The following is a 27463-nucleotide window of genomic DNA, read 5'->3' as shown; positions in this document are numbered from 1 at the left end:
AATAATCCGCATCACCTGTTCTATCGATTAATGTAAGAAACTCAATTTCTTAAAAAAAGTCAGTTAGCCGGTTCTCGGACCGCTCTGAAAAGATAGCCGGTTCTCGGATCGCTCGTAAAAGATAGCCGGTTCTCAGGTCGCTTTGCAAAGATAGCCGATTCTCGGATCGCTCTGAAAAGGTAGCCGGTTCTCAAATCGCTCTGAAAAGATAGCCGGGTCTTCTGTTCAGGTGGGTCATTCCACGCCAAGTCGTCAAGGTTTTGAGGGACGTGTCGGCCGAACCCAGCGGTATTTTCAGGGATTGTTGGCCCTATGGGCCCATTGAAGGCCCGGTACTTTTTTCCCCGGAAAGTCGACAGGGGTCTGAGATATCTGAAACTTCATTTTTGGTAAAAGAAATTACCTATCAACCTAAAAAAATTTATATCTCGGAAAGTATTTGTCCTTTCTCAAAACCGCTTATAGCGTTGGAAAGAGGAAGAAAAAATGAAAAAGATAGGATTTTTTCCAAAAATTCTTGGAAACTTTTACTTTTTGCACTATTATAGTGAAATGTTAAAAATTATGCAACTTTTTTGTACCCTGATCAAAATTGGCGTTCTATGGCTCAAAATGTACCTTGATATGTCCTCTAAGCGAAAAGATCAACGCCCCAATGTATTTTGTTTAGTTCCGGAGAACGAGCGGTTCTTGTGGACCACTGCAAGGCTACTTTCCCGCTGGAACGGCTCCCACGCCACGCTCGCCTTCTCTGTGTTAGCGGACGTGATCGCCAGGGTTCGGCGACCGTCAGGTAGGATTCCCACCTCACTTTCCAGCCCACTAAGGAAGTGCTGGACCTCAGCGCCTGAAGGGCAAGCAAGGGAGAGACTGGGAAGCACGAAGGGTCACCTACACACACATTTTTGGGGGTTGGCCGAGACTGTGCTCCGCGGTGTGCGTCGCCGCCGGTGGCGGACTCTGGAACTAACGAACTTGGTGGTGTGTGTTGTTTCTGACCATCGCTTGTTTGGATTAGGTGTCAGGCAGAAAGGTTCGAATACTTGCTGAATCACGCCCTGCGTTTGGTCCTGGCAGTTTGGAGGTGAACTATATAAGTTCTACAGTGGAGAATATCTTTGCGTGGCTTAAGTCTGATTCATTTGCTGGTTCAGATTCACGATGGGCTCTCTGCCGTAGATTGATTTTTGTTTCCCTTTCCAACCCAACCACTTTTTAGTCATCTTTTACTGGCTTTGTCACTGTTGTCAAAATGTTTCAAGTATGCACTTGTTCAGTGTTCTCGGAGGGGTCAGTGCGGAGAAAATATGGGCAGGGGAATAGCTGAACACCAAAAATTTTACTTTGACTGAAGGTGTGTTTTTCATAGTTGATATTTGTTTGGCATAGATGACACAATCCTTGTACCCCTGTGACCAGAAACCCAACCTGAATCCCAACCCCAAACCGAGTTGAGCCCCGGCGTGAGCTTGATACGGCCCTGATCTCAGCCAGGACTCGAGCCTCAGGTCGGGGCTCAATCCGGGCTCATGTCGGACCTCCAGATATTAGGGCTTTGGGTCAAGGCTCAAGTCTTGGCACAAATAGGTCATACAAACAGGCATATTTGCAATATTTTGACAGCAGTGACAAAACTAGTTAAAGATGACTACACTGTTAAAAATTATGTTGTAATTTAGCAGTAAATATGTTGCTAATTTTCTTAGCGATCAAAGTTGTTTTCAAATGACTTTTGTTGTTTACTAACGAGTTGCGTCGTTCGTCCACAAGATGTTTGTAAACCGATGACAGCCTTATTTGCATCAATTTTTATTGCCGATTAGGTCACAGACCTATTAGAGTCCCGGTTACCCCGCAGTAACCACTTCTTAGATTGTCCGGGTTGTTTGTACGCAGCAAAATATTGTTTTGAAACAGCATAAGTCATTAAAATAATTAGCAACGAATTCGTCGTTTCAAAACAAGCAAACTTGTTCACAAACAACAGCGTTGTCGAGGTTGGTAACTGTGTTGTTGTTTTAAAACAACTATTTTTAACAGTGTAATAGCTGGTTGGGTTGGGAAGAGAAACGAAAATCTACATTTTAGAAACGTTCATGGAAGCATACGATACTCGTTTGGTGCTGTCCGCGCACGCCGAGCCGTGCCGACCCGTAGGGCTGTACTATGCGTGACAAAAGTAAGCGACCCCTCCGGCCGGGCCTGGCGATACCCCGCGCCCAGGCCGCTGCCGAGACAGGCGGACTCGAGGGGTCCCCAACCGGCGAAAATCGGTGTACGCGGGTGAAAAAGTCATTAAAAAAGTCGTTAAAAGTCAAAAAAGTCAAAAAAGTCAATGAAAATCAAAAAGTCAAAAAAGTCAGTAAAACTCAGAAAAAGTCAATAAAAATCAAAAAATCACCAGAAAGTCATCACAAAAGTCTTCAGAACTGCTACTTTAGCACTGCCGAGCTTCGCCGCTGACCCCACAAGCACGGGGTATCGACGTGAATGGAGGAGTTTTTCATGAAGATGAGGGATGAAAAATTGTTGTTATTGTTTGGTTTCTCATTCATTTCATTGACAACAGTGTGAACACTTTTGATGCTGAAGCTCATCAGGGCCTTGTACATTTCCTTCAAATCAAGCTTTTAATTTTCTTAACTATATATTTGATTGGTTTGAGGACGTTCTGAATCATCAACTGGCCGAGCCTCCCTGTCCAAGGATGTGAAAGACTGAGTGTGGATGTAAGTCATAAGAGCTCAATATTTCTGAATTTTTTGAAAATTTAATGTTATGTGTTGTGAGATATGGCAAAAGAACACCTGATGATAGAAAATATAGCTTTAAATATAAAAGGGAATATAATTAGTCCGTTAGCTTGACGAAACAAACTTGCCTTGCGAGTGCAGTGCAAAATTGAAACTTACTCGACTGACTTGATTCTAAACTTAACAAGAAATTGTTCCACTCTCAACTGCATTTCTTGTTCTGAGAAGTTAGTAACTAAATCAATGATTAAAAGAAACAAGTAATGAGAATATTTTGACTTTGTCCAACTTCGCTGCCAAGTTGTCGGGTGTTTGGATTCCTGTCTAAAATCTGGTAACCTCAAGCACTGCAGTAAGATGGAAGCAAAGATACATCACTACACGTCTATAGGTGAAACAGAATGGCTTGTAAATGTAACAGCAAATAACATCAATAGTTGCCTACCACTGTTACACTTAAAGGCCACTGTTTAACTTATAGACACATAGTGATGTTTCTTTGCTTCTTTAAATCTTAGTGTGCCGCATGATTTTAACAGATTTTAGACAGATGCTTTCATTTTATGTTAATGCAATCTTTACCTCATTACAGGAGCTTTGGATAAGGCAAGCATAGGAAGCTGCTGCAAATTTACCAGTTTGCCGCCACAAGCCAGATTCCGCCAGATTCAAATTGTCGGGTTTGATTAGTTATCCTAGGAAATTTTAATTTATTCCATAAATGATGCATTAAATTATAAATTATGTTATATTTTGAAACAACTAATGTATCCAATCTAAGTTAAATAAAGCGAAAATGAACAGAAATAAAAAGCAAACCTTGGTCTTATTTGCAGAACGCTACCCTATGCTTTGCACCCGCTCCGCTCCCTCCCCCACCCCACCCCTCCCTCCTTCCCCACCCCTCCCCCTCCCTATGCCATTCCCTTGCAGGAATTGTCGTTGGGCCCAACAATCGAAGTTTCTGTAACGCTCTAACGGAACGGTCGAGTGGCGAGTAACAGATTGTGAGTGATTGTGAGTAGAGACGATTGCTGCTGATGCTGATTCACATGAAATAAGATTGGGAACAGCAAATAACTGTTATACGTGTTGGTGTGTCGCAGGTCTCTCAGGTCTCGTTGAGTTGAAGAAGGCTGGCCAAGGCGGGCTGTCAGATCGCGACAAGGATTGTAAAGATGCCGGTGGACTTAGAGCAAGAGGTAAGAGCTCAAAATTTTGCTGCGACGAGTTCGTGTTTTCCGGGAACATTCAGTCATTAGCGGGAAGGGCTAAAATCAAATTGTGTACGTGGGACGGCCGCTGTCCGCTGAGTCGCGCTCGGACCGGCCCTGGACCGGCCTGACTCCCGGGAACGCTAACGACGCTGACGTGCCGTCCATAACCTTCAATACACAAAAACATTAAATTGAGATTATGATTGCTTTTAGTTTTGGTTTCACGAGCCGCTCAACCTGTAAGAGAGTAAAGCAATTTTAATGTACTTGATGAGTTCCATAGCTGGCCGAGCAGATCCCTAGCAAGCCACAGATCCAGCCATTCAGGGCTCTGCTTTCAAAATGGAGTGTTTTCATTGGCCACTCTCTGACCAATCAAGACCGTACTTCAAAGGCGGCAAGTTTGAAAAATAAAAAAATGTTAATCTTAATCCAAATTGTTTTGTTGTTGCAGGCAGGGGGCTGTGGCTGTGGCAGTTCACCAGATGAAAGCAGCAAGTTAGAGAAAGCTCCTGACAAGGCTTCTGACGAAGGCAGTCGAGAGTCCACAACCACAACAAAGGCATCATCACCATCATCACAAACACATGATGCTACTGTATCAACAAAGGTAAACATATTATTTAAAAGAATCCTGAGGGGGCTGGTGTAAATTTTTAAATATGTGATATTTTGTTGCAGGGTGATGAATTGGAGGATGAAAACTTGGAAAACAAGTACCCCGTGCAAATGTTGTGGCGCAAGCTGGAGAATTGGCTAGGCGCCCCCATGGAGAACCACCTGAAGCGGCTTCTCCAAATCACAGGATTCGCCAACCTAGAAGCTCTAAAGGATTTTGATGACGATGACATAATCTTTATAGAAGATTTCGTACGGAGTGGCAGAATTTTAGACCGAATCCCAAATAATACCCTGCCTTTGTTCTTGGGCCCCATAAGTGACAAAGCCAAATTCAGCTTCATGCCAGGGGAGAAGAAATTCCTGAGAAGATTAGTAAGTCTGGTTAAACAAAATCATAAAACTTCAGAAAAGCCTATATCGATACCAATGGCAGCACTTTCTACACCGCCTAAACCGCTCTTTAGCATTTTCAACAAAAGCTGTAAAAAGGTGATTATTATTATTGTTATTATTACTTCTCTTATTTTTATTCAAATTATTTCTGTTGTTGAATCTGCATTGGGCAACTATTTTCTTTTTCTTTTCAGAATGCAACAGGAACTGATAAGGAAAGCTCTCTGTCTTCACCCCCTCACTCACCTCTTGTGCCATCCAATGATCTGGCTGCTGAAGCTCGACTAATAAGGCAGGGGTGTAAAACATTTTGTATGAAGAAAGACGAGCTCAAAAACTTCTATGAAAGCTTGGATCAATTAGATATTGTAGTCAAAGTGGTGGAGTCAACGAGGGGAGCGAGCCTCTCTGCAAAAATTTCCTGCAGTCAATGTTCAGCCGTTTCTTCTGTGCTAAAGATTGACTCAAACTGGTGTTTGTCAAACTTTACAAGACACGTGAAAGCAAAGCACTCAAAATCAGAGTCATCAATTAAAGATTTCTTGTCAGGAAAGAAATCAGATAAGGAGACCAATCCTTCAGATGCTGACAAAGTAATTGATGTTGAAAGTGAAGGTGAGACTACTGAAACCACTGAAACAGTTACGAGTAAAAAAAGGCAGAGCTGTGGTGAGAATGAAAGTGAGAGTCCGAAGAGGAGCAAGAAAATAGCTACTTCTTCGGATGAAGAAGGTGATTCCCATTTTTAAGGACTGGAAGGACAGAGGGGCCATCAAGAATCCTTCCAGAAGAAAAAAGGCCTCAATTATCAAAGTGGTCTCAAAGCAAATATTCGCGTCTGTCAAGAGCTAGGAGGAAGTTAATGATACAAGTGCCCGGCCAGACAAGAATCCCAGCTTACTTTCCACTTCTTGATGCTATAGAAGCAACTCTGAAAAGGGATGAAGCTATAATTGAAGCACTGAAGCTTCGAATTGAGGAAATGAAAATAGATTGTCCAGTAAACATTTCCCATTTTCTGAAAATTTTAATGCTAACTGCTCAAGAAAATTCAACAAGGAAAAAGCATGGCAAGGTTTATTGTGAGGAAGTGAAGCTTTTCTCAACGTACCTTTTCATAATTGCAGGTCGTATGATCTATGAGTTTCTCTATGCAAACATGACAGACAGCTTACCAGCCATATCTACTATAGAATATTTTATGGCCTCATCTGTGGATCCTGTGCAGGAAGGTGTTCTTCGTGTAAGTGAATTGAAGAAGTACCTCACCTCTAGAAACTTGCCAATGGAGGTCAGCATCAGTGAAGATGGGACTCGGATTGTTCCCAAACTCCTCTATGATACAAGATCAGATCAAATCATTGGGGCTCCTCTTCCGCTCCTTTCAAATGGGATGCCACAACTAAACTGTTACCCTGCTTCTTCTGCTGCCTTGATCGCTCATCATTTGTGTAATGCACAAGCTGTAGGCAGTGCATATGTTGTAATGGCTCAACCCTTAGCTCTAGGAGCTGCCCCATTTTGTCTACTTGTCATGGGCACGGATAACAAATTTGTAGCCGGTCAAGTTTACAACAGGTTCAATTACATCAAGTCGGAGTTAGCCAAAGAGGGCATCATCGTGAAATCGTTTTCCTCTGATGGTGATCCTAAGTTATTGAGTGCAATGATTTCGTTCATGTTTCCACAAAATTCTACATCACCTCCAGAGTGTTCACATATCTACTGTGATGGTGACAAGCAAGAGACTGTCATTCAGGATTTAATCCACCTCCTGAACAAATTTAAGACAAGATTGCTGAAAGATTCTATTGTTCTCCCAATTGGTCGATATGTTGCATCTTCATCACATCTGAAAATATTGATACAAGAAGGAGACAAGGCAGCACATGGTCTGACAATTAGTGACCTGAAGAAGCAAGACAAAATGAATTTTTCTTCGACTGAAAAGATGTGTGACAAGAGAGTTCATGAGTGCCTCAATGGTATGAAAGGTGCGGAGGGTACACAAGCATACCTGAAATTAATGAGAGATGTAAAGAACGCTTTTCATGATGATGAACTTCCTCCACTGCGCCGTGTATTCCTGATGTGGCGAGCCCTTTTCTTCATACGCATCTGGAGACACTTCATCGTTTCATCCACAGCATTCAACCTGCAAGACAACTTCTTGACGACCAATTTGTATCTATGCATGGAAATAAATGCTCATGCGCTGGTGAAGTTGATGATGCACTTCAGGGACAACAATCTTCAGGAAAAATTCCTTCTTAAACTCTTTTCCAGTCAAGCTTGTGAAATGTTTTTCCGGCTTTTGAGGTCTCTAACAACAACTATGTCTACTGTCGTCAATTTCACCTTGCTTGAACTCCTGCAAAAAGTCAAGAGAGTGGATATCCTCCTGTATGTAACCGAAAAGCTTCAAAAACTCGGCTATGTTATGCCTAGAGAAAAAAGAAAGAAATTAATGCAATCAACATTACCCAGATTTGACCTGCCATCAAATGAAGAAATATTCGCAACCATCCAAGGGGCCTTCATTGATGCTCAGAATGTTACCGCTGCTTTGGGTATTCCAAGAAAACCCTTGGGAATCTCAAGACCCTTTGCATCCTCAAGAATTTCCAATGATGAAATCCTTTGTGATGATGATCTTGAATTCCTGCAACTTCATGTGGAGTCAATTGAGGAAGATGTACCCCTGGACATACTTGCAGCTTTTTCTGACAGGACACATTCAATTGACCTGGGACAACAAGACATTTCTCTCCCTAAACCTGCTGATAAAAGATTTGTCAATTTTGTCAACACCCAGAACCAAGTCATTTGTATGAGAAAATCTACTCTGTGCTGGCTCCTTACAAATGAAGGTATTCGCATTTCCAGTGAACGAATTGAACGTGTAAAGGGATCCCTTCTGTATTCATTGAGCCGAAGAAATAAGAAGAATGTCTCTGCAATCACCAAGAAGGACACTATTAGTATGGGTGACTGGTGTGTCTTTGTTGAGAAGAAAAAAGTAATTTACGGCCAAATCCTGGAGTTTTGCTATCTTAAAGGAAAAAACAGATCATACTCCCTGGAGGATGCACCAGTCAATCCGCCACCAGATGTCACTAATCCAAGAGGCATCGGTTGCCTTGCCGTTTGGTTTAGAGACAAGGATGGTGATGGGAAGTTGACAGTTGCATACTCCAGGCAGCAAGATTTTATTTCCATTGAGAAGTACATTCTGACCATGCCACCACCTCAAATGAAAGAGGGACAGCTTTTCCTCTTAGATGAAACTATTAGAAGATTAATGACTTTCTTGAGTGATATTATATTTATTGATTATTGTTTAAGATTGATTGCATTTTGATCTCCTTACTCTTAAGAAACTATGAATGATATTTTTGTAATTTATTCGATGAATGTAATGATTAAATGAGGGACAATGAGACCGTTAGTCAAATGTATTATTTTCTTTGTGATAAATGTTATTATTTGTATGTTGCTCTCATTCCTAATTTATTTATATATTTATTTTGATTTTTTTCTCTACTTAAGAAATGATATTCTAATGTAAATATTTGGTTTAGAGACTAGGATTTTAATGGAAAGTTGACTATTGCATACTCCAGGCAGCAAGATTTTATTTCTTTTGAGTAAGAAAGTACCCCTGTCCTGTAAGAGGGGCAAATTTCCATATTTTAATATTATGATAAATGTTGCTATGTATGACTGATTGTATTTTGCTAATGCTAATTAAATGATAAAGTAGACTACTTGGAAAATAGAAACATTTGTTTGCATTATCAGCAATCATGCCCACACCCCAATTTAAGAGGCCTTTTCTTCCACTGCGGCCCGCTGGACTAAGGAGCGTTTAGACGCCGTGTTGGAGGGGTTGCCTATGACTGCAGGCTGTCATTGTCAATGCTGCTAAAGAAGTTGCCTACCTATCCAGGCCGTTGGCAAGCAGCGCCTCTGGCATCAGCTGCATTTCTAGTGAAAAAATCACAACAAACTCGAAAAAAAATCATTAAAAAAATCAAAAATCTAACAAAAAAGTCAAAAGTCAGCAAAAAAGTCAAAAGTCAGCAAAAAAATCAAAAGTCAACAAAAAAGTCAAAAGTCATAAAAAAATCAAAAATTTTTCAAAAAATCAAAAAGTCACAAAAAGTCAGCAAAAAGTCATAAAGTCACTTTCGACTTTAAGTCAGTGTACGCTCGCCGGCCCGGTTGGGGACCCCTTGGGCGGACTCCTCGGCAGATGGACCGACGCAGGGCTGCGCTGTTGTCAAACTATCACTGCAGGTGCACAATAGCTTTATTACCCCCCGACGAGTGAATGACACCCTGGGCCAGCCGCCGGTCTGGATGCCACAGAGCAGCCGAGCGGTTCTGCTCCTGCTGCTGGCCGGGTGCTATTTTTACAAGTCAATTTCATGCAAATATGACTATTTTTGACACCACTACCAAAATGCGTCTCAATCTGAGCTGATTATTTCATTGTAAGGTATCTAGTAAACTTTTTCTTACTTCATCAAAATGATCTTAGAAAATTAATTTTTACATGTATAAGTCGGAAATTGAGTCCTCAATACAGTGGCCAACATTCCCAACATGTCAAAATAACGCCCTAGAAAATTTGCATTCTAGAATTAGCCGGGTTGCCTGCAGGCTATTGTGTCGCAGGCCTCATTCACTGCCTGGCTGCACCGGCGTGAGGGTGCTGACAAGCTGATTTATTGCCCCTTGACTCAAAATAAAAATTTTCAAACAACTTTTTTTTGGATTTCGAATTGAGTGGAAATGGGTTCCTTGCGAAGCTGCGAGTCCAGTGATATCTTGAAATTTTGTTCTACGACTATTTGAACCGAGATTCCCGATCAAGTCCAGTTGCCTGCGCATCGGACTTCCCAGGCCACGGGCCCGGGGTCCTCTGCCTCTGCACTTTGGCACATGCTGCCCCCCTCCCCCTCACGGCACCTGCAGTGATAGTTTGACAACAGCGCAGCCCTGCGTCGGTCCATCTGCCGAGGAGTCCGCCTGTCTCGGCAGCGGCCTGGGCGCGGGGTATCGCCAGGCCCGGCCGGAGGGGTCGCTTACTTTTGTCACGCATAGTACCTGGGGAGTATCGGTGTTCCACGCAGGCTGCGAGCCACCCATTTACTCACTCTCCCGCCCCGGAAGCCAGCCCCTAAAGTTGTTAGGATACGCACTTGGTTTCTGGACGTGGTCTATACCGCACCAACAGGTGTGGTCAAATGGATGCCAACCACGTTTGGTGCGTTGCAAATATTGCAAAATGCCTTTTCTATAGAACTTACATAGTTCACCTCCAAACTGCCAGGAACAAACGCAGGGCGAGATTCAGCAAGTATCCGAACCTTTCTGCCTGACACCTAATCCAAACAAGCGATGGTCAGAAACAACACACACCCCCAAAGTGCGTTAGTTCCGCAGTCCGCCATCGGCGGCGACGCGCACCGCGGAGCACAGTCGCGGCCGCGGCCAACCCCCAAAAATGTGTGTGTAGGTGACCCTTCGTGCTTCCCAGTCTCTCCCTTGCTTGCCCTTCAGGCGCAGAGGTCCAGCGCTTCCTTAGTGGGCTGGAAAGTGAGGTGGGAATCCTACCTGACGGTCGCCGAACCCTGGCGATCACGTCCGCTAACACAGAGAAGGCGAGCGTGGCGTGGGAGCCGTTCCAGCGGGAAAGTAGCCTTGCAGTGGTCCACAAGAACCGCTCGTTCTCCGGAACTAAACAAAATACATTGGGGCGTTGATCTTTTCGCTTAGAGGACATATCAAGGTACATTTTGAGCCATAGAACGCCAATTTTGATCAGGGTACAAAAAAGTTGCATAATTTTTAACATTTCACTATAATAGTGCAAAAGTAAAAGTTTCCAAAAATTTTTTGGAAAAAATCCTATCTTCTTCATTTTTTCTTCCTCTTTCCAACGGTATAAGCGGTTTTGAGAAAGGACAAATACTTTCCGAGATAAAAATTTTTTAGGTTGATAGGTAATTTCTTTTACCAAAAATGAAGTTTCAGATATCTCAGACCCCTGTCGACTTTCCGGGGAAAAAAGTACCGGGCCTTCAATGGGCCCATAGGGCCAACAATCCCTGAAAATACCGCTGGGTTCGGCCGACACGTCCCTCAAAACCTTGACGACTTGGCGTGGAATGACCCAGGTGTCGAAAACATTTCATTACAAGAATTGTGATTTGATGTGTTGAAGCAGCTCATCTCAACTCTCATAAACGACTGACTGGTTTGTGTTGGAAAGGTTGAAGTCATCCGATGTTGAGAACCAAAGTTCTTTTGTTTTTATAATTGCTTCCTCACTGAACGTAGAGGCTCAAAACTTCTTTGCGACTCAGCAGTGATTTATTTTTACAAAGTATCTGAAAATGTTTCAATATATTCAAAATTTTATTTTATTTTGTTAAAATGAATAAGTCTTAGGTCTCAAACAAAGTGTCGAGCCTTTACGGTCAAGTAGAAAGCAACTTTTAAAAGAAAAGGAATGGTGGCTGGGAACATCAGATGACTTAAACCACTCGCACACACACTTCAGTCAACCTTTTACACAGATTGGCTTATAATAGTTGATTTAGCTGATAATACCCCAGCCTATGATGGTTTTACCTATGACCTCACTAAGGAAGTGAGAAAACTCACTGTGGAGAAGTTCACATAACATCTATTTTGATCATATTTGATGACAAAGGAACACTATTTGCTGAAAAATGGGCTCGCTCTGCAAAAGTTAGCGAAAAAGTCCAATGTTAAGTTTACGCTTTCTGGAACGCTTAAAAAAATTTTTTACTTCACTGCCTCAGATTTTTGTCGTTCTTTTTAGTAGTGCCCTAAGGCAATTTTCAATGCATAGTGGTGGATTTTAAAAGTTGGGGCAAGGTCAGATATTTGCATTTTTACGTTAAACTTCCAAATTGACAGTTTGTATGTTCATCGAAGTGGGTAGGGGGCTCACGGTGGGCAAATTTTGCCCAAATCATGATCTTCTACCTTGTACTCATTGATTACAACCAGCAAAGCCACCCCAACTTGCTTTTCCTGAGAAAAAATAAAATTTCTTTTTTTCAGCCTTTTTTATATTCTGCTAAGGGTCAAAAACTCGAGACCCCCAAAACTCCACCAAAACTCAATATTTTTGCCCCAAAATTTTTTTGGGGGACTTTTGGGACCAAGGCGAGTAAAAAAAAAAATTGGGGGCCAAAGCGGGGGGGGTCGGGGTTAAGTCGGTCCGTTTCGGCCTGGATCCGCTCAAAATGACACAGAAGGTAAGGTCACACTGACACATTTTTTTTAAACTTATTATTGGATGCTCATGCGCACAATATCATCTGCGCTCATCTGCACAATATTCCCATTTTTTGGATTCCCGTCAGAAATCTTACGAGATTTGCATGTGTTTTAATTACTGTGAGCGTTTCGTTCAAAATATGTTTATAAACATGTCTCAACCCGCACATTTCTGGGATTACATGGCGTTGTCACCCTGAACTCCTATAAAAGGTCGTTATCATAGGAAAGTTAACTTTAGCCACCTTGGTTTTGGGGAGAGAACAGCCCGCAACCTACGACTTTTGGACTTATACGCATCGGAGAGGCCCTGTTGGTACTTATTTTTCTTCTCATAACTCTGCAAATCGAAGAGCGTACATTGTATGCTCTAGCTGGAGCATGCCTGCAAGCACGCTCTAGCTGTCGCACGCCTGCCAAGCATGCACTTACTAGTGCATACATGCCATGTACACGCTAACTGAAGCATGCATCTAGTGCAAAAGGGATAGGACGTTGCCTGCATCAGGAAGCGTGTACCAGGGCTGTTAAAGTTAATATATTGGTCAACGCTTTTAACGCGCGTTTAATAAATTTAACCCGTTAACCGAACGAAGTTAACGCATTCGTTAAAGTTAAGGCTCTGTTGAGCTTGATAACGAGTTATCGTTAAATTAACGCGTTAATGGCGTTAAAATTTATTTCACGCTTTAGCGCATTTTAGCGACCAGTAGAATTCTGTAAATTTTTGAAAAGTGATAACCAAACTTATTGTTATTGCAAATTTTAAAAAACCTTTCATTAAAATTGATGTTTTGTCGACGATTTTTTCAGACACATCTTTTTTCCAAAATTGCAGCCAAATTAAAAAATAAAGACGAACGCTTCTAACTTAAACGACGTTAAAAAGATATCGCACAAAACTAAATTAACTCGTTAACGTTAAGGCCCTAGGACAAAACTAACGAGTTAACGTTAATTCGTTTATTTACTTAACACGGTTAATTAACTTCGTTCGTTAGATCAACTTTAACAGCCCTGGCGTGTACATGGCACGTACGCACTAGTAAGTGCATGCTTGGCAGGCATGCGATAGCTAGAGCGTGCTTGCAGACATGCTCCAGTTAGAGCTTACAATGTACGCTCTTCGAATTGTAGAGCAGTACCTTCATTTTCTGACATTCATATCTATTTCAGCTATCCGTTCTTGACGGCAGTGGCGTGCGCAGAAATTTGAAAGGGAGGGGTCAGGCCACGCTTTTTGCCTACTTACAGGGGAAAATGACGCAATTTGCCTACCTTCCAGGCGGCTGTCTAGTGGCCAAAGGGGGGGGGCATGACCCCCCCCCCCCCCCCCCCCCCCGCCACTGCTTGACGGCCATACACATCACAAGGTCGATGGAGAGCAACCGACGGAATCGCGTCCCGCGTGCTTCTTGCCCAGCGGCTGTCCCGTCCCTTTAACGCCTGGGGCGGTAGGCAACACCTCTTACTGGAAAGTCGGCTGGGCTGTCTTTTTGACAGGCGATGAGTTGGCGGTGAGAGGCACCGATCGACGCGGAACCCTATCTTTTCACTTCGTGTGGTTGCCCAGCTTTCTAAAATACCCCTATCTTTTCACTGTTTGTCTATATCCTCCTTAACGTGGTGTTGGTTTTGCCGTCTACTCATTTTTTTTTTTTAGTTGAAGGACATTATTCCTACACATTTCCGAGTGTCATGTCTGAAGCGCAATTCCGGGGTAGTTTGAAGTACGGATTGAACTCAAATTGAGAGAGTTGGCGAATAATATTTGGGAGAGAAAATGATGATCACGATTGCTACTTGAACAGAGGATTTTGTATATATTGTATATATATTGTTTTTGTTTTATATTATATATTTTATATTGTATATTGTATATAGAGGGGCTTCATTTTTGTATAAATTTATTAGTGCTAATAGCAGGAAGAATATCTTTTAATATCTTATTTATGTTAGGCAGACAAAGTTCGCCGCGGAATCATTTCATATTCCCGGTTTTGCGGGACAATTTGCTCCGAAAACACTTTGCGTGTACATACACGTCTATACAGCGCTCTGAATATAAAGAACAATAAGACGATTAATAAAGTGGATCCCCCTACCCCTGCATGGGATGCGTAATAAACGTAATCATCCTTCCAGTCAACTGAATTTACAGCCATGGTTGACGGTGGCCGTAAGTTCAAATGTAGGACTTCACCTTTCCAATTTTCGTTTACAATCTCAGAAGCATTGTTTCGAAACAATTTTAAGAGGTTGTGGCTTCCATTCAAACTAAAGGAAGCCACGCTTTCCTCTGACCACAATGCAGGTAAGACAATTTCACTTCCATACGTCTGTTTATCACCGCTCTAAGGAAAAGTGGGCGATATAACTTCGCGGACAGCATCATGCAGGCTGCAGTTGCAATTTACGTGGATTTTCATAGCACCGGCTTCAGGAGCTGGGATATCCCGTGCTTCTCCCGAGCAGTTTAGTTGAAGATTCCGCGCCAAAGTGGAAATATAAAATTCGTCTTCAGCAATTCGCACTGCCCGTGTTTTCGGATCGTGACTCATACAAACGAACAGGAACCAGACAGGCCCTTTACATCGTTTCCTGCAAACAGGTCACTTATACATGCATCAGTAGCCAGCCGATACCCGCGGAATGTGACAAAGTTTTGTCCCAAGACACTGTTTACCAGCCGCGTCCTTAAAAAGTGAACACCTTCCGAGACGGACTCCACGTACCTAGGACAGCCTGGCGAAGCAAAGTGCACTGTTCATTCTTCCAAACAAAAATTTTCTGGGAAGACACTGATCACCTTCATATCTGAATCGCCTTTAAACGTTACCGGAACTGCAATCTGTAAATGTAACTTTGTGCCGGGAAACTTGCAAACCGCTAGTTTTTCGTTCAAATAAGCATATCATTGGCTTGATCAATTGACAGCTTTCATCCTTCTTCTTTAACTTAATCGATAATGTTCCAAGTCTGATTTAAATTTTGTAAAAATTTTTAGCTTGTACCGGTATTTTGTTTGCCTCGCAGTCTCGCAAAATGTCCCCTTTTCCCTTTTGAAATTGAAGTATCGCAACTTGTTTCGCCAGACTTGAAGAAAGTATTGCAGATAAAACGCTGTTATTTGTCCTTGTGTCGTTTCCTCAGACAATAATGCTAACTCAGCGTTGTGCTTATGGTTTTTTTCATCAGCCAATACGTTAGTAACGTTGTTACTCCATGCGTTAATTTGTTCATATTCCTGGTTGTCCCGATCGTTATGACTCTCCTCGTTGAACCGGAGAAATCGAATTCTTTCTACCAAATTTGCCTCAGATGTCATGATTTTACTGGCATCCGAATCCTCTCCGCTTCCGAATAGACTTTCCCCAATCCAGGACAAGACACTCATAACACTCATGGATCTCTTTGCGCGTTTTTGTTCGTCAAAGTTTGTCGACAAGCTTTCTATTAGGTCAAAAGATTCGTCTTGAAGTCTGTTCATGGAAATAATGTACTGACATGCTTGAGCGTTTTGTCTCATCTTTACGTCGTTTGACTACAGTTCTTCTGGATGCCTACTTAACAATTCCTTGCAATTGTTTAGAGTTTTTTCCAAGTCGTACTGTTCTTGTTTCACGCGAGGAAAACCAACCACGTAATGCAAATTAATTTGTCCTCGATAATAGCATCATTTATCTCTACATGATGCACTCCGGAGTGCAGGTTTAATTGTAGTGATTCAGCAAATTTCATTGCTGTGGACACGAACAGCAGCCCCCAGAAGCATTTGGCCATCATTCTGAAAAAACAAAACAAAAAAAGATCCAGTTTTAACTTTTACGCACGTTACATTACAAAAAATCAGATGCTTATCGAACAGCCCGGTGTTTTAATGAGCAATTTTTTTGACTGGGCTAACGGATAAGGATATCCGGATATAAGGATTGCAAATTTATATTTTAGTTGTTGGGGTAAAATTTTCATGATAGATTGTTATAATTTTCTGGGGTTTCATTTTGTAAGGATAAGAAACAATCAGTTGGTTTTCATTTTTCAAAAGCCAATCGCGGAATTTAAAAAAAGAGCCACACCGAAAACTCGAAGGGCTTCTAACGGAACCTCCCAAAAAATATATCAACATCGTGAACGTTTGCCGTCCCGCTTAGTCAGGCGGAAGTTTATTCTTAAGTCGTACTTTTTGTCAACTACACCCCGAAAATGATTTCTAGTTACTTAGAATTTTGCAGTTAAAACACTTAAGTTCTATGTACTTTTTAGTTTATTAGCTGTGCACAAAATTAAACATTCGTTTCAATATGCACGAATTTTATGCGCAACAAGGCACACTTCCTGCTTAGCTTCGCACAAATTCGTGCGTCTTAAAACGCATGCTCAATTTAGTGCGTAAGCTTATGCACTAAAAGGTACATAGTAATTTACTGTAAACCTTCGCGGATGAAGGCCAGATTACTTACGCTAAGAATAAAATTCGGAAACTCAGTAAAAAGGTTTAAAGCAAGAAATTTTACTTGAAAATTCCAAGTAACTAGAATTTATTATTCTGGATGTGGTGCGTTATAAGAATGGAAAACTTACCTGCAAGGCGAGAAAAAACTACAGTGATCTCTGTCTTTTAAAAGACGGAGCTCACTGTTGTTTTTTGTGTGCATCTCTCTGTTGTCCGAGTGGCCAATGCCACATCGGGATGGCATGGCCAAAGCCTCATAGGTCACCGTTGGGTCCCCGAGGACGTCGACGGGCACCTCACAGGGTCCCCGATGACGATGTGAGCATTTTAGACCTAGGTTCCGACCATTCGTTTAAAAGGGCTCGTCAAGATCTACTCGAATCAAGAATGAAAAAAAAATTCTTTGGGCAACCCTCTTTTTTCAAGATCCGTTGACCAATCAGGATCTTGAAAAAAGGGGGGTTTACCAAGAAAATTTTTTTTTTTCTTGATTCGAGTAGATCTTGACGAGACCTTTTCAACGAATGGGCGGAACCTAGGTCTAAAATGCTCGCATCGTCATCGGGGACCCTGTGAGGTGCCCGTCGACGTCCTCGGGGACCCAACGGTGACCTATGAGGCTTTGGCCATCCCTCCCGATGTGGCATTGGCCGCTCGGACAACAGAGAGATGAACACAAAAAACAACAGTGAGCTCCGTCTTTTAAAAGACAGAGATCACTGTAGTTTTGGGTACAGAGCGACGCTGTGAAAAAAATTTAAAAGGATTCTCTGTAGTTTTTTCTCGCAGTGTGCGACGCAGGAAAGTTTGAATTTTGGTCCCTTGCAAAATGGAAAATATATGGGCACTATATGGACAAAATATATGGCCCAACATGTATTGACGTCATATGTGGAAAATATAATTTAGCAATATCCGATATCCAATATAAAAAATATGTGGCAAATATATAAATTTCATACATTGCTCTATATGTAGGCACTACATAGTGTGATTACACCATGGAGTCTGGCGACTCAAGACTTCCTTCACTATTATAAAAGAATGTAAACTTTGCCTTGCGAGGACATCTAAGTGTTATCAAACCGTGGCCCCTTGAACGAACTTTTCGCGCTACACCCAAAAAAGACGTTAAAATTTCCGAACTGTCACAGTTTAATTGTTAAACAGGATTTCTCAAAATTTCTTGGAGACTTAAACGCATAGAAAAGAACCTTGCTCCTGATCAATATATGGTGTCAATATATTTTACAAGATAAAATCATCTTGAGAAATATAGCCGCCTTTCAACATCGAGTGCCAAGATTTTAAGACAAGTTACTTGAAAAGTCTGCCCTCCTCACCCTGCACCATCCCACGACGGGCACCGTGTCAGATATTGAAACATACATTTCGGGAAGATAATATTATATGGGGAAATATGTGCATCATATATTAACGGTCACCAAGATATACCCCCATATATAAACCACGTATTGCGCAAGATAATTTGCAATATATTGAGCAAGATACAATTATATTGATAATGCATGGAACATATATTGAGTCATATATTGACACATATTTTTCCCTATATTTTTCCCTTTTTTCAAGGGGGGTCCCAAAGTCATAAGCATGCGTTACGAAGTCGTATCTTTGAAAGCCATTATCTCCCGAACCAAGGTGATTAAAGCTCAACTTGAGTTCGGAAAAAGTAGATATTGACGAGGAGAACAAGAAACAGTACAGACAAGGTCGCCCCGACGCAGGAAAGTTTGAATTTTGGTGTCCCAAAGTCATAAGCATGCGTTACAAAGTCGTATCTTTGAAAGCCAATGTCTCCCGAACCGAGGAGGTTAAAGTTCAACTTGAGTTCGGAAAAGTAGATATTGACGAGGAGAACAAGAAACAGTACAGACAAGGTCGCCCCGACGCAGGAAAGTTTGAACTTTGGAGTCCCAAAGTCATAAGCATGCGTTACAAAGTCGTTTTTTGAAAGCCAATATCTCCCGAACCGAGGTGGTTAAGCTTAACTTGAGTTCGGAAAATGTAGATATTGACGAGGAGAACAAGAAAAAGTACACACAAGGTCGCTCCGACGCAGGAAAGTTTGAATTTTGGGGTCCCAAGGTCATAAGCATGCGTTACAAAGTCGTATCTTTGAAAGCCAATATCTCCCGAACCGAGGAGGTTAAAGTTCGACTTGAGTTCGGAAAATGTAGATATTGACGAGGGGAAAAAAGATCCAGTACACACAAGGTCGCTCCGACGCGGGAAAGTTTGAATTTTGGTGTCCCCAAAATCATAAGCATGCGTTACAAAGTCGTATCTTTGAAAGCCAATATCTCCCGAACCGAGGTGGTTAAAGTTCAACTTGAGTTCGGAAAAGGTAGATATTGATGAGGAGAACAAGAAACAGTACAGACAAGGTCGCCCCCACGCAGGAAAGTTTGAACTTTGGAGTCCCAAGTCATAAGCATGCGTTACAAAGTCGTATATTTGAAAGCCAAATCTCCCGAACCGAGGTGGTTTAAAACTTAACTTGAGTTCGGAAAATGTAGATATTGACAAAGGGGAACAAGAAACAGTATATACAAGGTCACTCCGACGCAGGAAAGTTTTTAAATTTTTGGGGTCCCAAAGTCATAAGCATGCGTTACAAAGTCGTATCTTTGAAAGCCAATATCTCCCGAACCGAGGTGGTTAAAGTTCATTGTGAGTTCGGAAAATGTAGATATTGACGAGGAGAACAAGAAACAGCACACACAAAGTCGCTCTGCATGATTTTTACCGTTTTTCGGTAAGTATAGTCCGTTTTCATGCGGTATGCCTATTGGGGATTTTTTTGGCCACAATTTTTTGGCCACAATCACGCTCGTCCTTCCTTTCTTGTCCGGGTTCCTCCCATAAAGGGGCCCCAGCTTGGGCAGTCGTTTCTACGACTTTCCTCCCCTCTCAAAGACTTGGCATTTTGGGTGGGAAAGGGCAAAGGGAAAAGGTGATCCAATTTGCTCCGGGGCGGTGTCGGGTCTGGTCCTTTCCCCGGCTCGGCCGGCCTCGTAGCAAGTCACCAGGAGTTTTGTTCCCTAGCACGTCGGTGCCTGCTGAGTACCCTACTCTAAAACACTGCTAAAAAAATGAAAAATACAGAAAGAAAATTATACTAGATTAATTCTAATGGGACCTTATTACTCTTACAACCTCGCCGCCGCCCGTTGGCGCATGCTTCTGAGCTCTACCTCATCCTCATTTTCCTCACTCTCCGGCGGCGGAACAGGTTTCTTTGATGCCCCGCAAATTTGCGGACAGTCGCCCTACCCCAGCTCCAAACATTGACACAGCACTAGTCTTTTTATCAATCCAATATGCTGCTGCGGCAATTACCGAAAGACAGATTAATACAAAAAATTTTGGTTTCAATCCAGCCAGACTTATACAGCGGCATTTTGTGCCAATTCATTCCCGTGCTACTTAGGGGGGCCACTGTGGCCAATTCAAGTGGTGGCATTGTTACATTTTTTGCTGCAAGAGCAAGAGCCTGACCTTTAGTTACAAACACATCCAACAATGAGAAAATTTTCCCAAATCCGTCCATGAAATTTTCAAAATGCACTTTGTTATTTACATTTTTCGGCATAACACAAGCGCTACCTGCTGGAATTAAAGTACGCTCACCTGCGCGCTGTTCCACGAGGGTGCAGTGGCAAGGGATTACAATTTCATGCCTGCCTGATACCAAAACATTGACAGTACGCACCACATTATTATTACAAAAAATATCCAATTCACTAGTTGGGTTTAAAACAGAGAAAGTGTTATTCCAGATAGATTGAACTGTTGCTTCCTTCTTTTCCACACAATTTACATGACAGTGATCTTGCAACTCCGCAACTTCCATTCCAGTGAGAATTTTGTGTACACAATTCGTAATATCATTATTTTCACTAATACGAGGCAAAACTTTTACAAAATTGGTATTTAGGACGTCACGTTCGTCCATTGGACGAACCGACATCCCATCAGTTGCAATGAGGACCGATTTTTGAAGAATGTCACATGTATGTGAGTTGAGCAAAAACTTTAGTGGCTTTATGGCAAAAACCGCCCATTTATCTGTAGCTGGAGTGATGGGAACATAGACCGAAAAAATGATGCTCGTTTGAGACACGAGATCACAAGTAGCTGAACTGAGCAGGTAATACAGGTCAACTCTTTCCGGTGGAATCGCAAGTTTGAGATCTCCAGATTTTAGTAAGAGATTCTTTTGTGCCAAAACATGCTTTAGTTGACCCTCACTAATGGCAAGGCGGTCAAGGCGACCGGCCTGACAATTGTGATAGATTGACTTCATCGCCATTAAGTGGCTCTGCAAAACTTCAATTACTGATTGGAGTTGAAGTGTGAACAACACTTTATGTAGGATTATGTCCCCATCGTTTGCAGCATCATTGATAGATTTGACCAAGACGTTGTAAGCACTAGAATATTCAGATAGCATCTGCTGCATGCTTTTTGACAGACTTTGAATTTGGATTGCATGCGTGTTCGAGACGGTGATCAACTCATTAGTTTTATTGTTAATTTGTTCAACATCTTCTCCCAAGGTATTTAGAGATGCAATCACTGCATTAAGCTGTTCCTCCGTTGCAGTTCCTTCGATCCAATTTCTAATTCTACCCAAAACCGGCAACAATGCCCTTTTGAAACGGTTAGCAACAGGCCCAAGTTTAGCAAAAATTTGAGACAGTTCAACAATAATTTTCTCACTTGTTGTTTGCAAATTTTCAATGACAAGACAAACATTCTTTCCATTTTTAACATCATCACATTTGACTATGTCCGAGCGACTCTGGGTTGACATTGAAGGCAGATTGGCTGTGAATGTAATTGAGATCACATCCGTTGCAGGTATCAGATGAGGTAATGCAGTTATTTGCAAACCTTTGGATTGAACCACCTGGACGTCCGCCATAGTCGCCTCTGTCACCTGTAGCCGCAAGGCCACACAAGCTAACCACCACCAAATCATCTAAAATCGAGACAAAGTGACTATTAATATTTAATATAGCAATAAGAAGTTAACATTTTGTTTTTAAAAAAATTATGTAAAGTGAACATAGTCAACATTTAGAAGTTAGACATGAAACCGATTTTTTTGAATCATATTATTTTAAGAAATTTGAGCAGTCGTCAGAAGCTATAGGTGATACATATAAATAATTACTGGGGTATTCCGAAAAACGTTTTCTAATGTTTTTATGACTATTTGAAGTGGAATGGCATCAAGCCCTGCGCCGATTTCGGGCATAGCAACTTCGCATAAATTATGACTCTCCATGAAATCTCTAAGTGCAATCAGTGAGCTGGTGAAGTCCACCACAGTAGGTTTATGAAAAGAACGGTGCTTTGTTATTAAGTTAAAAATGAAGCGAGTGTCCCTCCACACTGGAGTGACACCACCAACAATTCTATGTGAATTTAAAATTTCTTGCCTGAGGTTGAATAGATTTTGAAAAGTTACTGCAATACCACGTCCCATTTTTACGTCGTATGCTACACAATGAACTAATGCAATGTGCTGAGGGCACGAAAATAAATTTCCCTGAATGTGGATTAACTGCATCTTTTGTTTTCGTTGGTCTGGAAAGAAAACATACAGTTAGTACAAGACAACAAGACAGGAAAGACAGTCAGTACACCAACTTGAAAACAGGATGCAATGAATGTGGATGGTATTTTTTGTAATTTATATTCCAAGTTTTGTTTTTCTGTGTTAAAACCTTAATCTGGGCGGCGTGGACAAATTGTCAACGCCCTCGTTGATAAATTTTGCGTAATCTAATTGTTTACGAGAATTTTATTGCGAAACTAGTCTTGTTTTCGTTTGAATCTTTCGCGCGCGACCGTCACTTATCGCCAACTGCTGTGATCCCTACGCGAGGCTAACTAAGCGGCGTGCTGCCAACTGTGCTGATGTACCTTCGTCGCCTGCATCATTGCTGTGCACCAAAGTTAAAAGTTGCTGTTTTATTGCGTTGCGTTTTGAGTTTTATTGGCCTTCCAGGTATACAAAAATGTTTAATTGTTAAAAAAATTTCAGTATTCAATATCGAACAAAACATTTTATGTTGGTAATGAATGCACATGCAAAGTTTCAAGTTACCCGGGATACCCGGGAAGCTGTCAACGTGCTGATATTGCGGTTCCCACGATCTTCTGTGTGTTTGTAGGACTCGTCTCTGTTTGACTGTTTTGTGACTCGTTTCCAAAAAGGGAAAGTGTGTTTAGAAAATACTACAATGGTGGTATTATACTTGGCTTCATTCTACTCCGTTGCGCTTGGGGGGACGCAGCAGAAACTGTGCTGCGATTGTGTCGGCGCTTTCATCGCCCGCAGCCCAAGGCGCCCCGTGTGTTTGTGGAACGGTCTGCGGGCGGGGTCCATTTATCATCTGGACCCGCTTCCGATCGGGTCCGACCTGGCGCCATACAAATGTTACCTGTGTCGAAAACCCGTGACTGTGAGTTATATGTTGTGTTTGGTTGTTTTTTTTTGTTTTGAGAAAAAAAATTAAATAATTTTAAATAATTTAAATAATTAACTTATGTATTGTGTGCCTGTAGCTATATTTTGAGAAAAAAATTTTGCATTTGTTACTTTAGTACGAATTGGTGCGCCACGACCCCGTCGCCGTTGCTGCACCTGCGTTGCCGGAGGCAGCGCCTGCAGCAACACCTGCTCCTCCTGTTGTTGTCGGTGACGCCATTGAGGACACTGTTGCTGACGAGGTGCCGCTTAGTCCGCTCCCTAACATCTATCCTCGGGTGGCTCTCGTCGACTTGTTTGATCTCGATTGGAAAGTTGAATTCAAGAATGAGCCCTCTGATTTTTAAAAATTGTAATGAGCCTGAATTTAAGAATACAGATTTGCTCTGTCTGCTCTAAAGGTTGTTTCGTATATTTTTACCCTGTCCCCGCTTGTTGCCGTATGAGAATTTAGTGTTCGCCATCTCGGTATGTACTTTCAATCCCTGCTTGGCCATTACAATTTAGTTTTGTTTTTCAAAAAGTTTACATTGGTAACGGACTGGGGCACACTGCTTCGTTGTAAGGTGTGAGGCCTGGACGTACGTTAGTGATTTTTGCGCAGTGAGTAAAGGTAATATTGAAATTGGTAATTGATAAATGCACAAACTGTAATATTTAACGGTACTTATATGCTACGGTTTAAATTAGTTTACTATTATATGACTTTTAACTGTAATTTAAGCAGGAAGGAAAGTTAGGTTGGCAGCGAAATGCACCGCGCGGTGATGTCTGATTTCAAAAGTGCCGGCGGTGCGCATTCCCATGTCCAGACGAGAAAAGCCTCGCCCTTCCAGCGTCAGTCCTGTAGCCTATGCTGCCTGGTGCTGTTGTTCGTATCCCGGGGTGCGTAAATCGCGTAGAACTGCCCGTTGGGGTGCCCGGTGGGTTGTTTCAAAAAAAGTAGTGCAGAGAAAAATGGATGCCAACTTCGAGGCCCGTGTGGACAAGTTTTTGAAAGAAATGCGGCGGCAGTCTGACGAGAGGGTGAGACATAGCGCAGCTATTCCCCTGTTTCAAAATTAGTCAGGTTTGGAGCAATTGGTCTCTCATATAGTTACATTCGCTGTGATTGGTTGTTTTGTAGCAACTGATGAAAGAAAAGTCTGAGGCGTCAGTGCCGGTGACAAAAAAAGTGCTGTTGCCTACGCCGTGCGCCCAGCGCAAAACCTTGTTGCCCACTCCGAGTGGGGCACGCAAGGTTCTGCTGCCGACCCCCAGTGGGACACGGAAGGTATTGCTGCCGACTCCTAGTGGCGCTCGCAAGGTACTTCTGCCAACGCCGAGTCGAGCTAATTGAACGTAAGTACAAATAAAGAATGTTTATCATTCTTATATTTCGGGATGGTTAATGCAATGTGAAATCCCTGTTTCATGTGTTGCAGATCTGAACACATAATTTAAAATTTTAATTGTCATCAGTTTAAGAAACGTCAATAATAAATATCTTTTAATTGAGAAAAAAAAAATTTGTTTTTCTATTTTTTTTCTGAGATTTGCATTTTTAAATAATGCTAAATAAAATATTTCGGCAGTAAGATTTTTATCAATGATCATATATTTCTAATAGTGGGGATGGCTTTACTGTATCCCCGCACGCCTGAACCAAATCATTATTTATCAATTTACTCATAAAACATAAAATAATCATCAAAATAACAAAATTATCTGAAATTATTACACAATATTGCTAATTAATTGAAATTAATCAGTATTTTTTCGATTAAATTATTGTTTTATCTCAAATGTTTGCAGTAAGGTGAGGCTTGTGGTGGACTGCTCCCAGGCGGGTGAACTGACAGCGTGACTCGAGGCTGAATCTGGTTGTGCCTGATATTTGAATTGGAACCCAGCCGTCGGGCGGGAGGCATATACACCTGAAACTAGAAGGTCCAACCTATCCTAACAAAACCTAACGGACTTGCCACAGATCTTACCGTACTCGCGACAGATCATACTCTAACGCGATAGATCTTACTCTAACGTGGCACATCTCACGCTACTCGTAACAGATCATTCTCCAACGCGGCAGATCTTACGCTACTCGTTACAGATCTAACTCTAAAGCAGCAGATCCTTTGCTGCTCGTGACAGATCACGCTCTAAGGTAGCAGATCTCACTTCACGTGACAAGTTCTTAGTCTTACGCGGCTGATCTTACGTTTCTCGTTACAGATCTGACACTAACGCGGCAGACCCTGCGCTACTCGTGACAGATCCTACTCTAACGTGGCAGATCTTGCACTCGCGTGACAAGTTCTTTCTCTTACGCAGCTGATTTTACGCTACTCGTGACAAATCATAGCCTGACCCAACAGATTTCTACCGCCACTCTTGCAATGTCAATTCACCCACCTGGAAGTTGTCCACTCAAAGCATCGCCTTACTCCAAACGTTTGAAATTTAAAATAAATATTTACTTGTATTAATACTGATTAATTTTCATTAATTAGCAATATTTTGTAATAATTTCAAATAATTTTGTAATTTTGATGATTAATTTGTGTTTAATGGGAAAATTGATAAAGATTGATTTGGTTCAGGCGTGCGGGGATACAGTGAGCCACTCCCTAATAGTGTTGACTTTTCCTAAATTTCCGTGTTTCCATATTCCCCTCTTTTATTATGCGGATAGTTATTCATATTTAATCCCTTAAATTCTCTAGGTTTTTCCTTTGCCTCTATTCCCCATTTGATTTATTATTTATTTAATTCATCTCATTTATATTATCCAATGAGATGGTATCAGCAGATATACATTCCCACCAGATATAATCTCACCAAATATAATCCCACCACATATAAATCTCATCAGATATAAATCTCACCAGATATACAGCAATTTATTTTATTTGCCTAAACGCATATTCGCACGAAATATAAATCCCACCAGATATACAGCATTTATTTTTTAAAAATAAATATAAATGCAGCTGTCCCTGCCTTTTCAACGCCACGCAACTACTCTGTAAACTCCACTGGTAGAACTCAAGCGTACTTTTACACCTTTCTTCAAGCGTAGTAGAACTGCGCCCGGCTTCAAGCGTAGTTCTCCATTTCACCCCTCACCCGCCTATCTAAATGCATGGGCGAATTTCTTCTCCACGCTTGACTTGAAGCGCAAAGTCTTCAAGCGTAGTTGTATGCTTGAATGAAGCATACAACTACGCTCCAGTTTTACCAGTGTCGACAGTGTACTCACAAGTACACTCCAGCGAGAGTGCTCCGAGAGTACACTCCAAGGAGAGAATGTTCAGATCAGTAGCCGCCAACAAGTGTGCTCAGGTCAGTAAACACTTAACGTTGTTCCCTTGAAAACAAATGCAGCTGAGAACCAGCTTGTGGAACTGTTCTCTTGAGTACAGGCTAAAGAGAGTGTACCCGTACCCTGCAAGTGAGTTCAATCTAAACAGAGTTGACTTTGCAGAGTAGAGCACTTCAGATGCCCGTTCCATACATAAAAAACTGCAGTTCTGCCTACATGTTTACCTGCATTGCATATGATTTGCTTTTATTGTTATGCCTGGTGAGAAATATACTTAGTGGGAATTATATTTAGTGGGAATTATATCTGGTGAGACGAATAATTTTAAAATATTAATTACTGTATATCTGGTGGGATTTATATTTCGTGCGAATATGCGTTTATAAAAATAAAATAAATTCCTGTATATCTGCTGAGATTTATATCTGGCGGGATTATATCTGGTGGGAATGTATATCTGGTGAGGTAACCCCTATCCAATTCATATTTCATTCCGTATTTATCATTTCATTTATATAGCGCTCATTTATAATTGAGATGGGCTCAACTCTACCATGCACGATCGGCCGAAAATATAAATTAAACCAATTTTTAATTATTTTTATTTTTTATTTGCGTTAATTTAATTGTGAAAGAGTTTTAATTTGTGATTTTAATTAATTTAAAAATAAAATTAAAAATAAATAAATTAAAAAATATTTAGGCCGGTCTGCAGAAAGACTGAGGTTAAGCAGCTGCTGGTATGATGGGCGACCAGGCAGATGTTTCAGGTTGGCTACACAAAACGAGACCCTCCGGACGAGGCTACCTATTCGCGAGACGTATGAGAAATTCGAAGTTGTCCTCTATGGCCCCTGGCTGCGAGGCTACTGT

General features: G+C 41.7%; 1 protein-coding gene across 1 annotated transcript; it reads left to right on the top strand.

Annotated features, from left to right (window-relative positions):
* The first annotated feature begins 3931 nt into the window (after window positions 1–3931).
* Window positions 3932–5733, top strand: LOC117653648. Its single transcript, XM_034399453.1, has 4 exons — window positions 3932–3955; window positions 4425–4580; window positions 4652–5080; window positions 5179–5733. The coding sequence occupies exons 1-4, from the start codon at window positions 3932–3934 to the stop codon at window positions 5731–5733; spliced, it is 1164 nt and encodes a 387-aa protein (XP_034255344.1).
* The last annotated feature ends 21730 nt before the right edge of the window (window positions 5734–27463 follow it).

Source organism: Thrips palmi, unplaced genomic scaffold (assembly GCF_012932325.1).
Source record: "Thrips palmi isolate BJ-2018 unplaced genomic scaffold, TpBJ-2018v1 HiC_scaffold_8, whole genome shotgun sequence".
In the NCBI taxonomy this organism is placed as follows: Eukaryota; Metazoa; Arthropoda; class Insecta; order Thysanoptera; family Thripidae; genus Thrips; species Thrips palmi.
This window is presented reverse-complemented; position numbering and strand designations above follow the sequence as displayed.

Excerpts from the sequence above, each read along its gene's own strand:
- LOC117653648 (XM_034399453.1), top strand. The coding sequence starts at position 3,932 with ATGCCGGTGGACTTAGAGCAAGAG. Across the intron at positions 3,956-4,424 it reads CGGTGGACTTAGAGCAAGAG|GCAGGGGGCTGTGGCTGTGG; the intron begins GTAAGAGCTCAA and ends TTGTTGTTGCAG. Across the intron at positions 4,581-4,651 it reads ATGCTACTGTATCAACAAAG|GGTGATGAATTGGAGGATGA; the intron begins GTAAACATATTA and ends ATTTTGTTGCAG.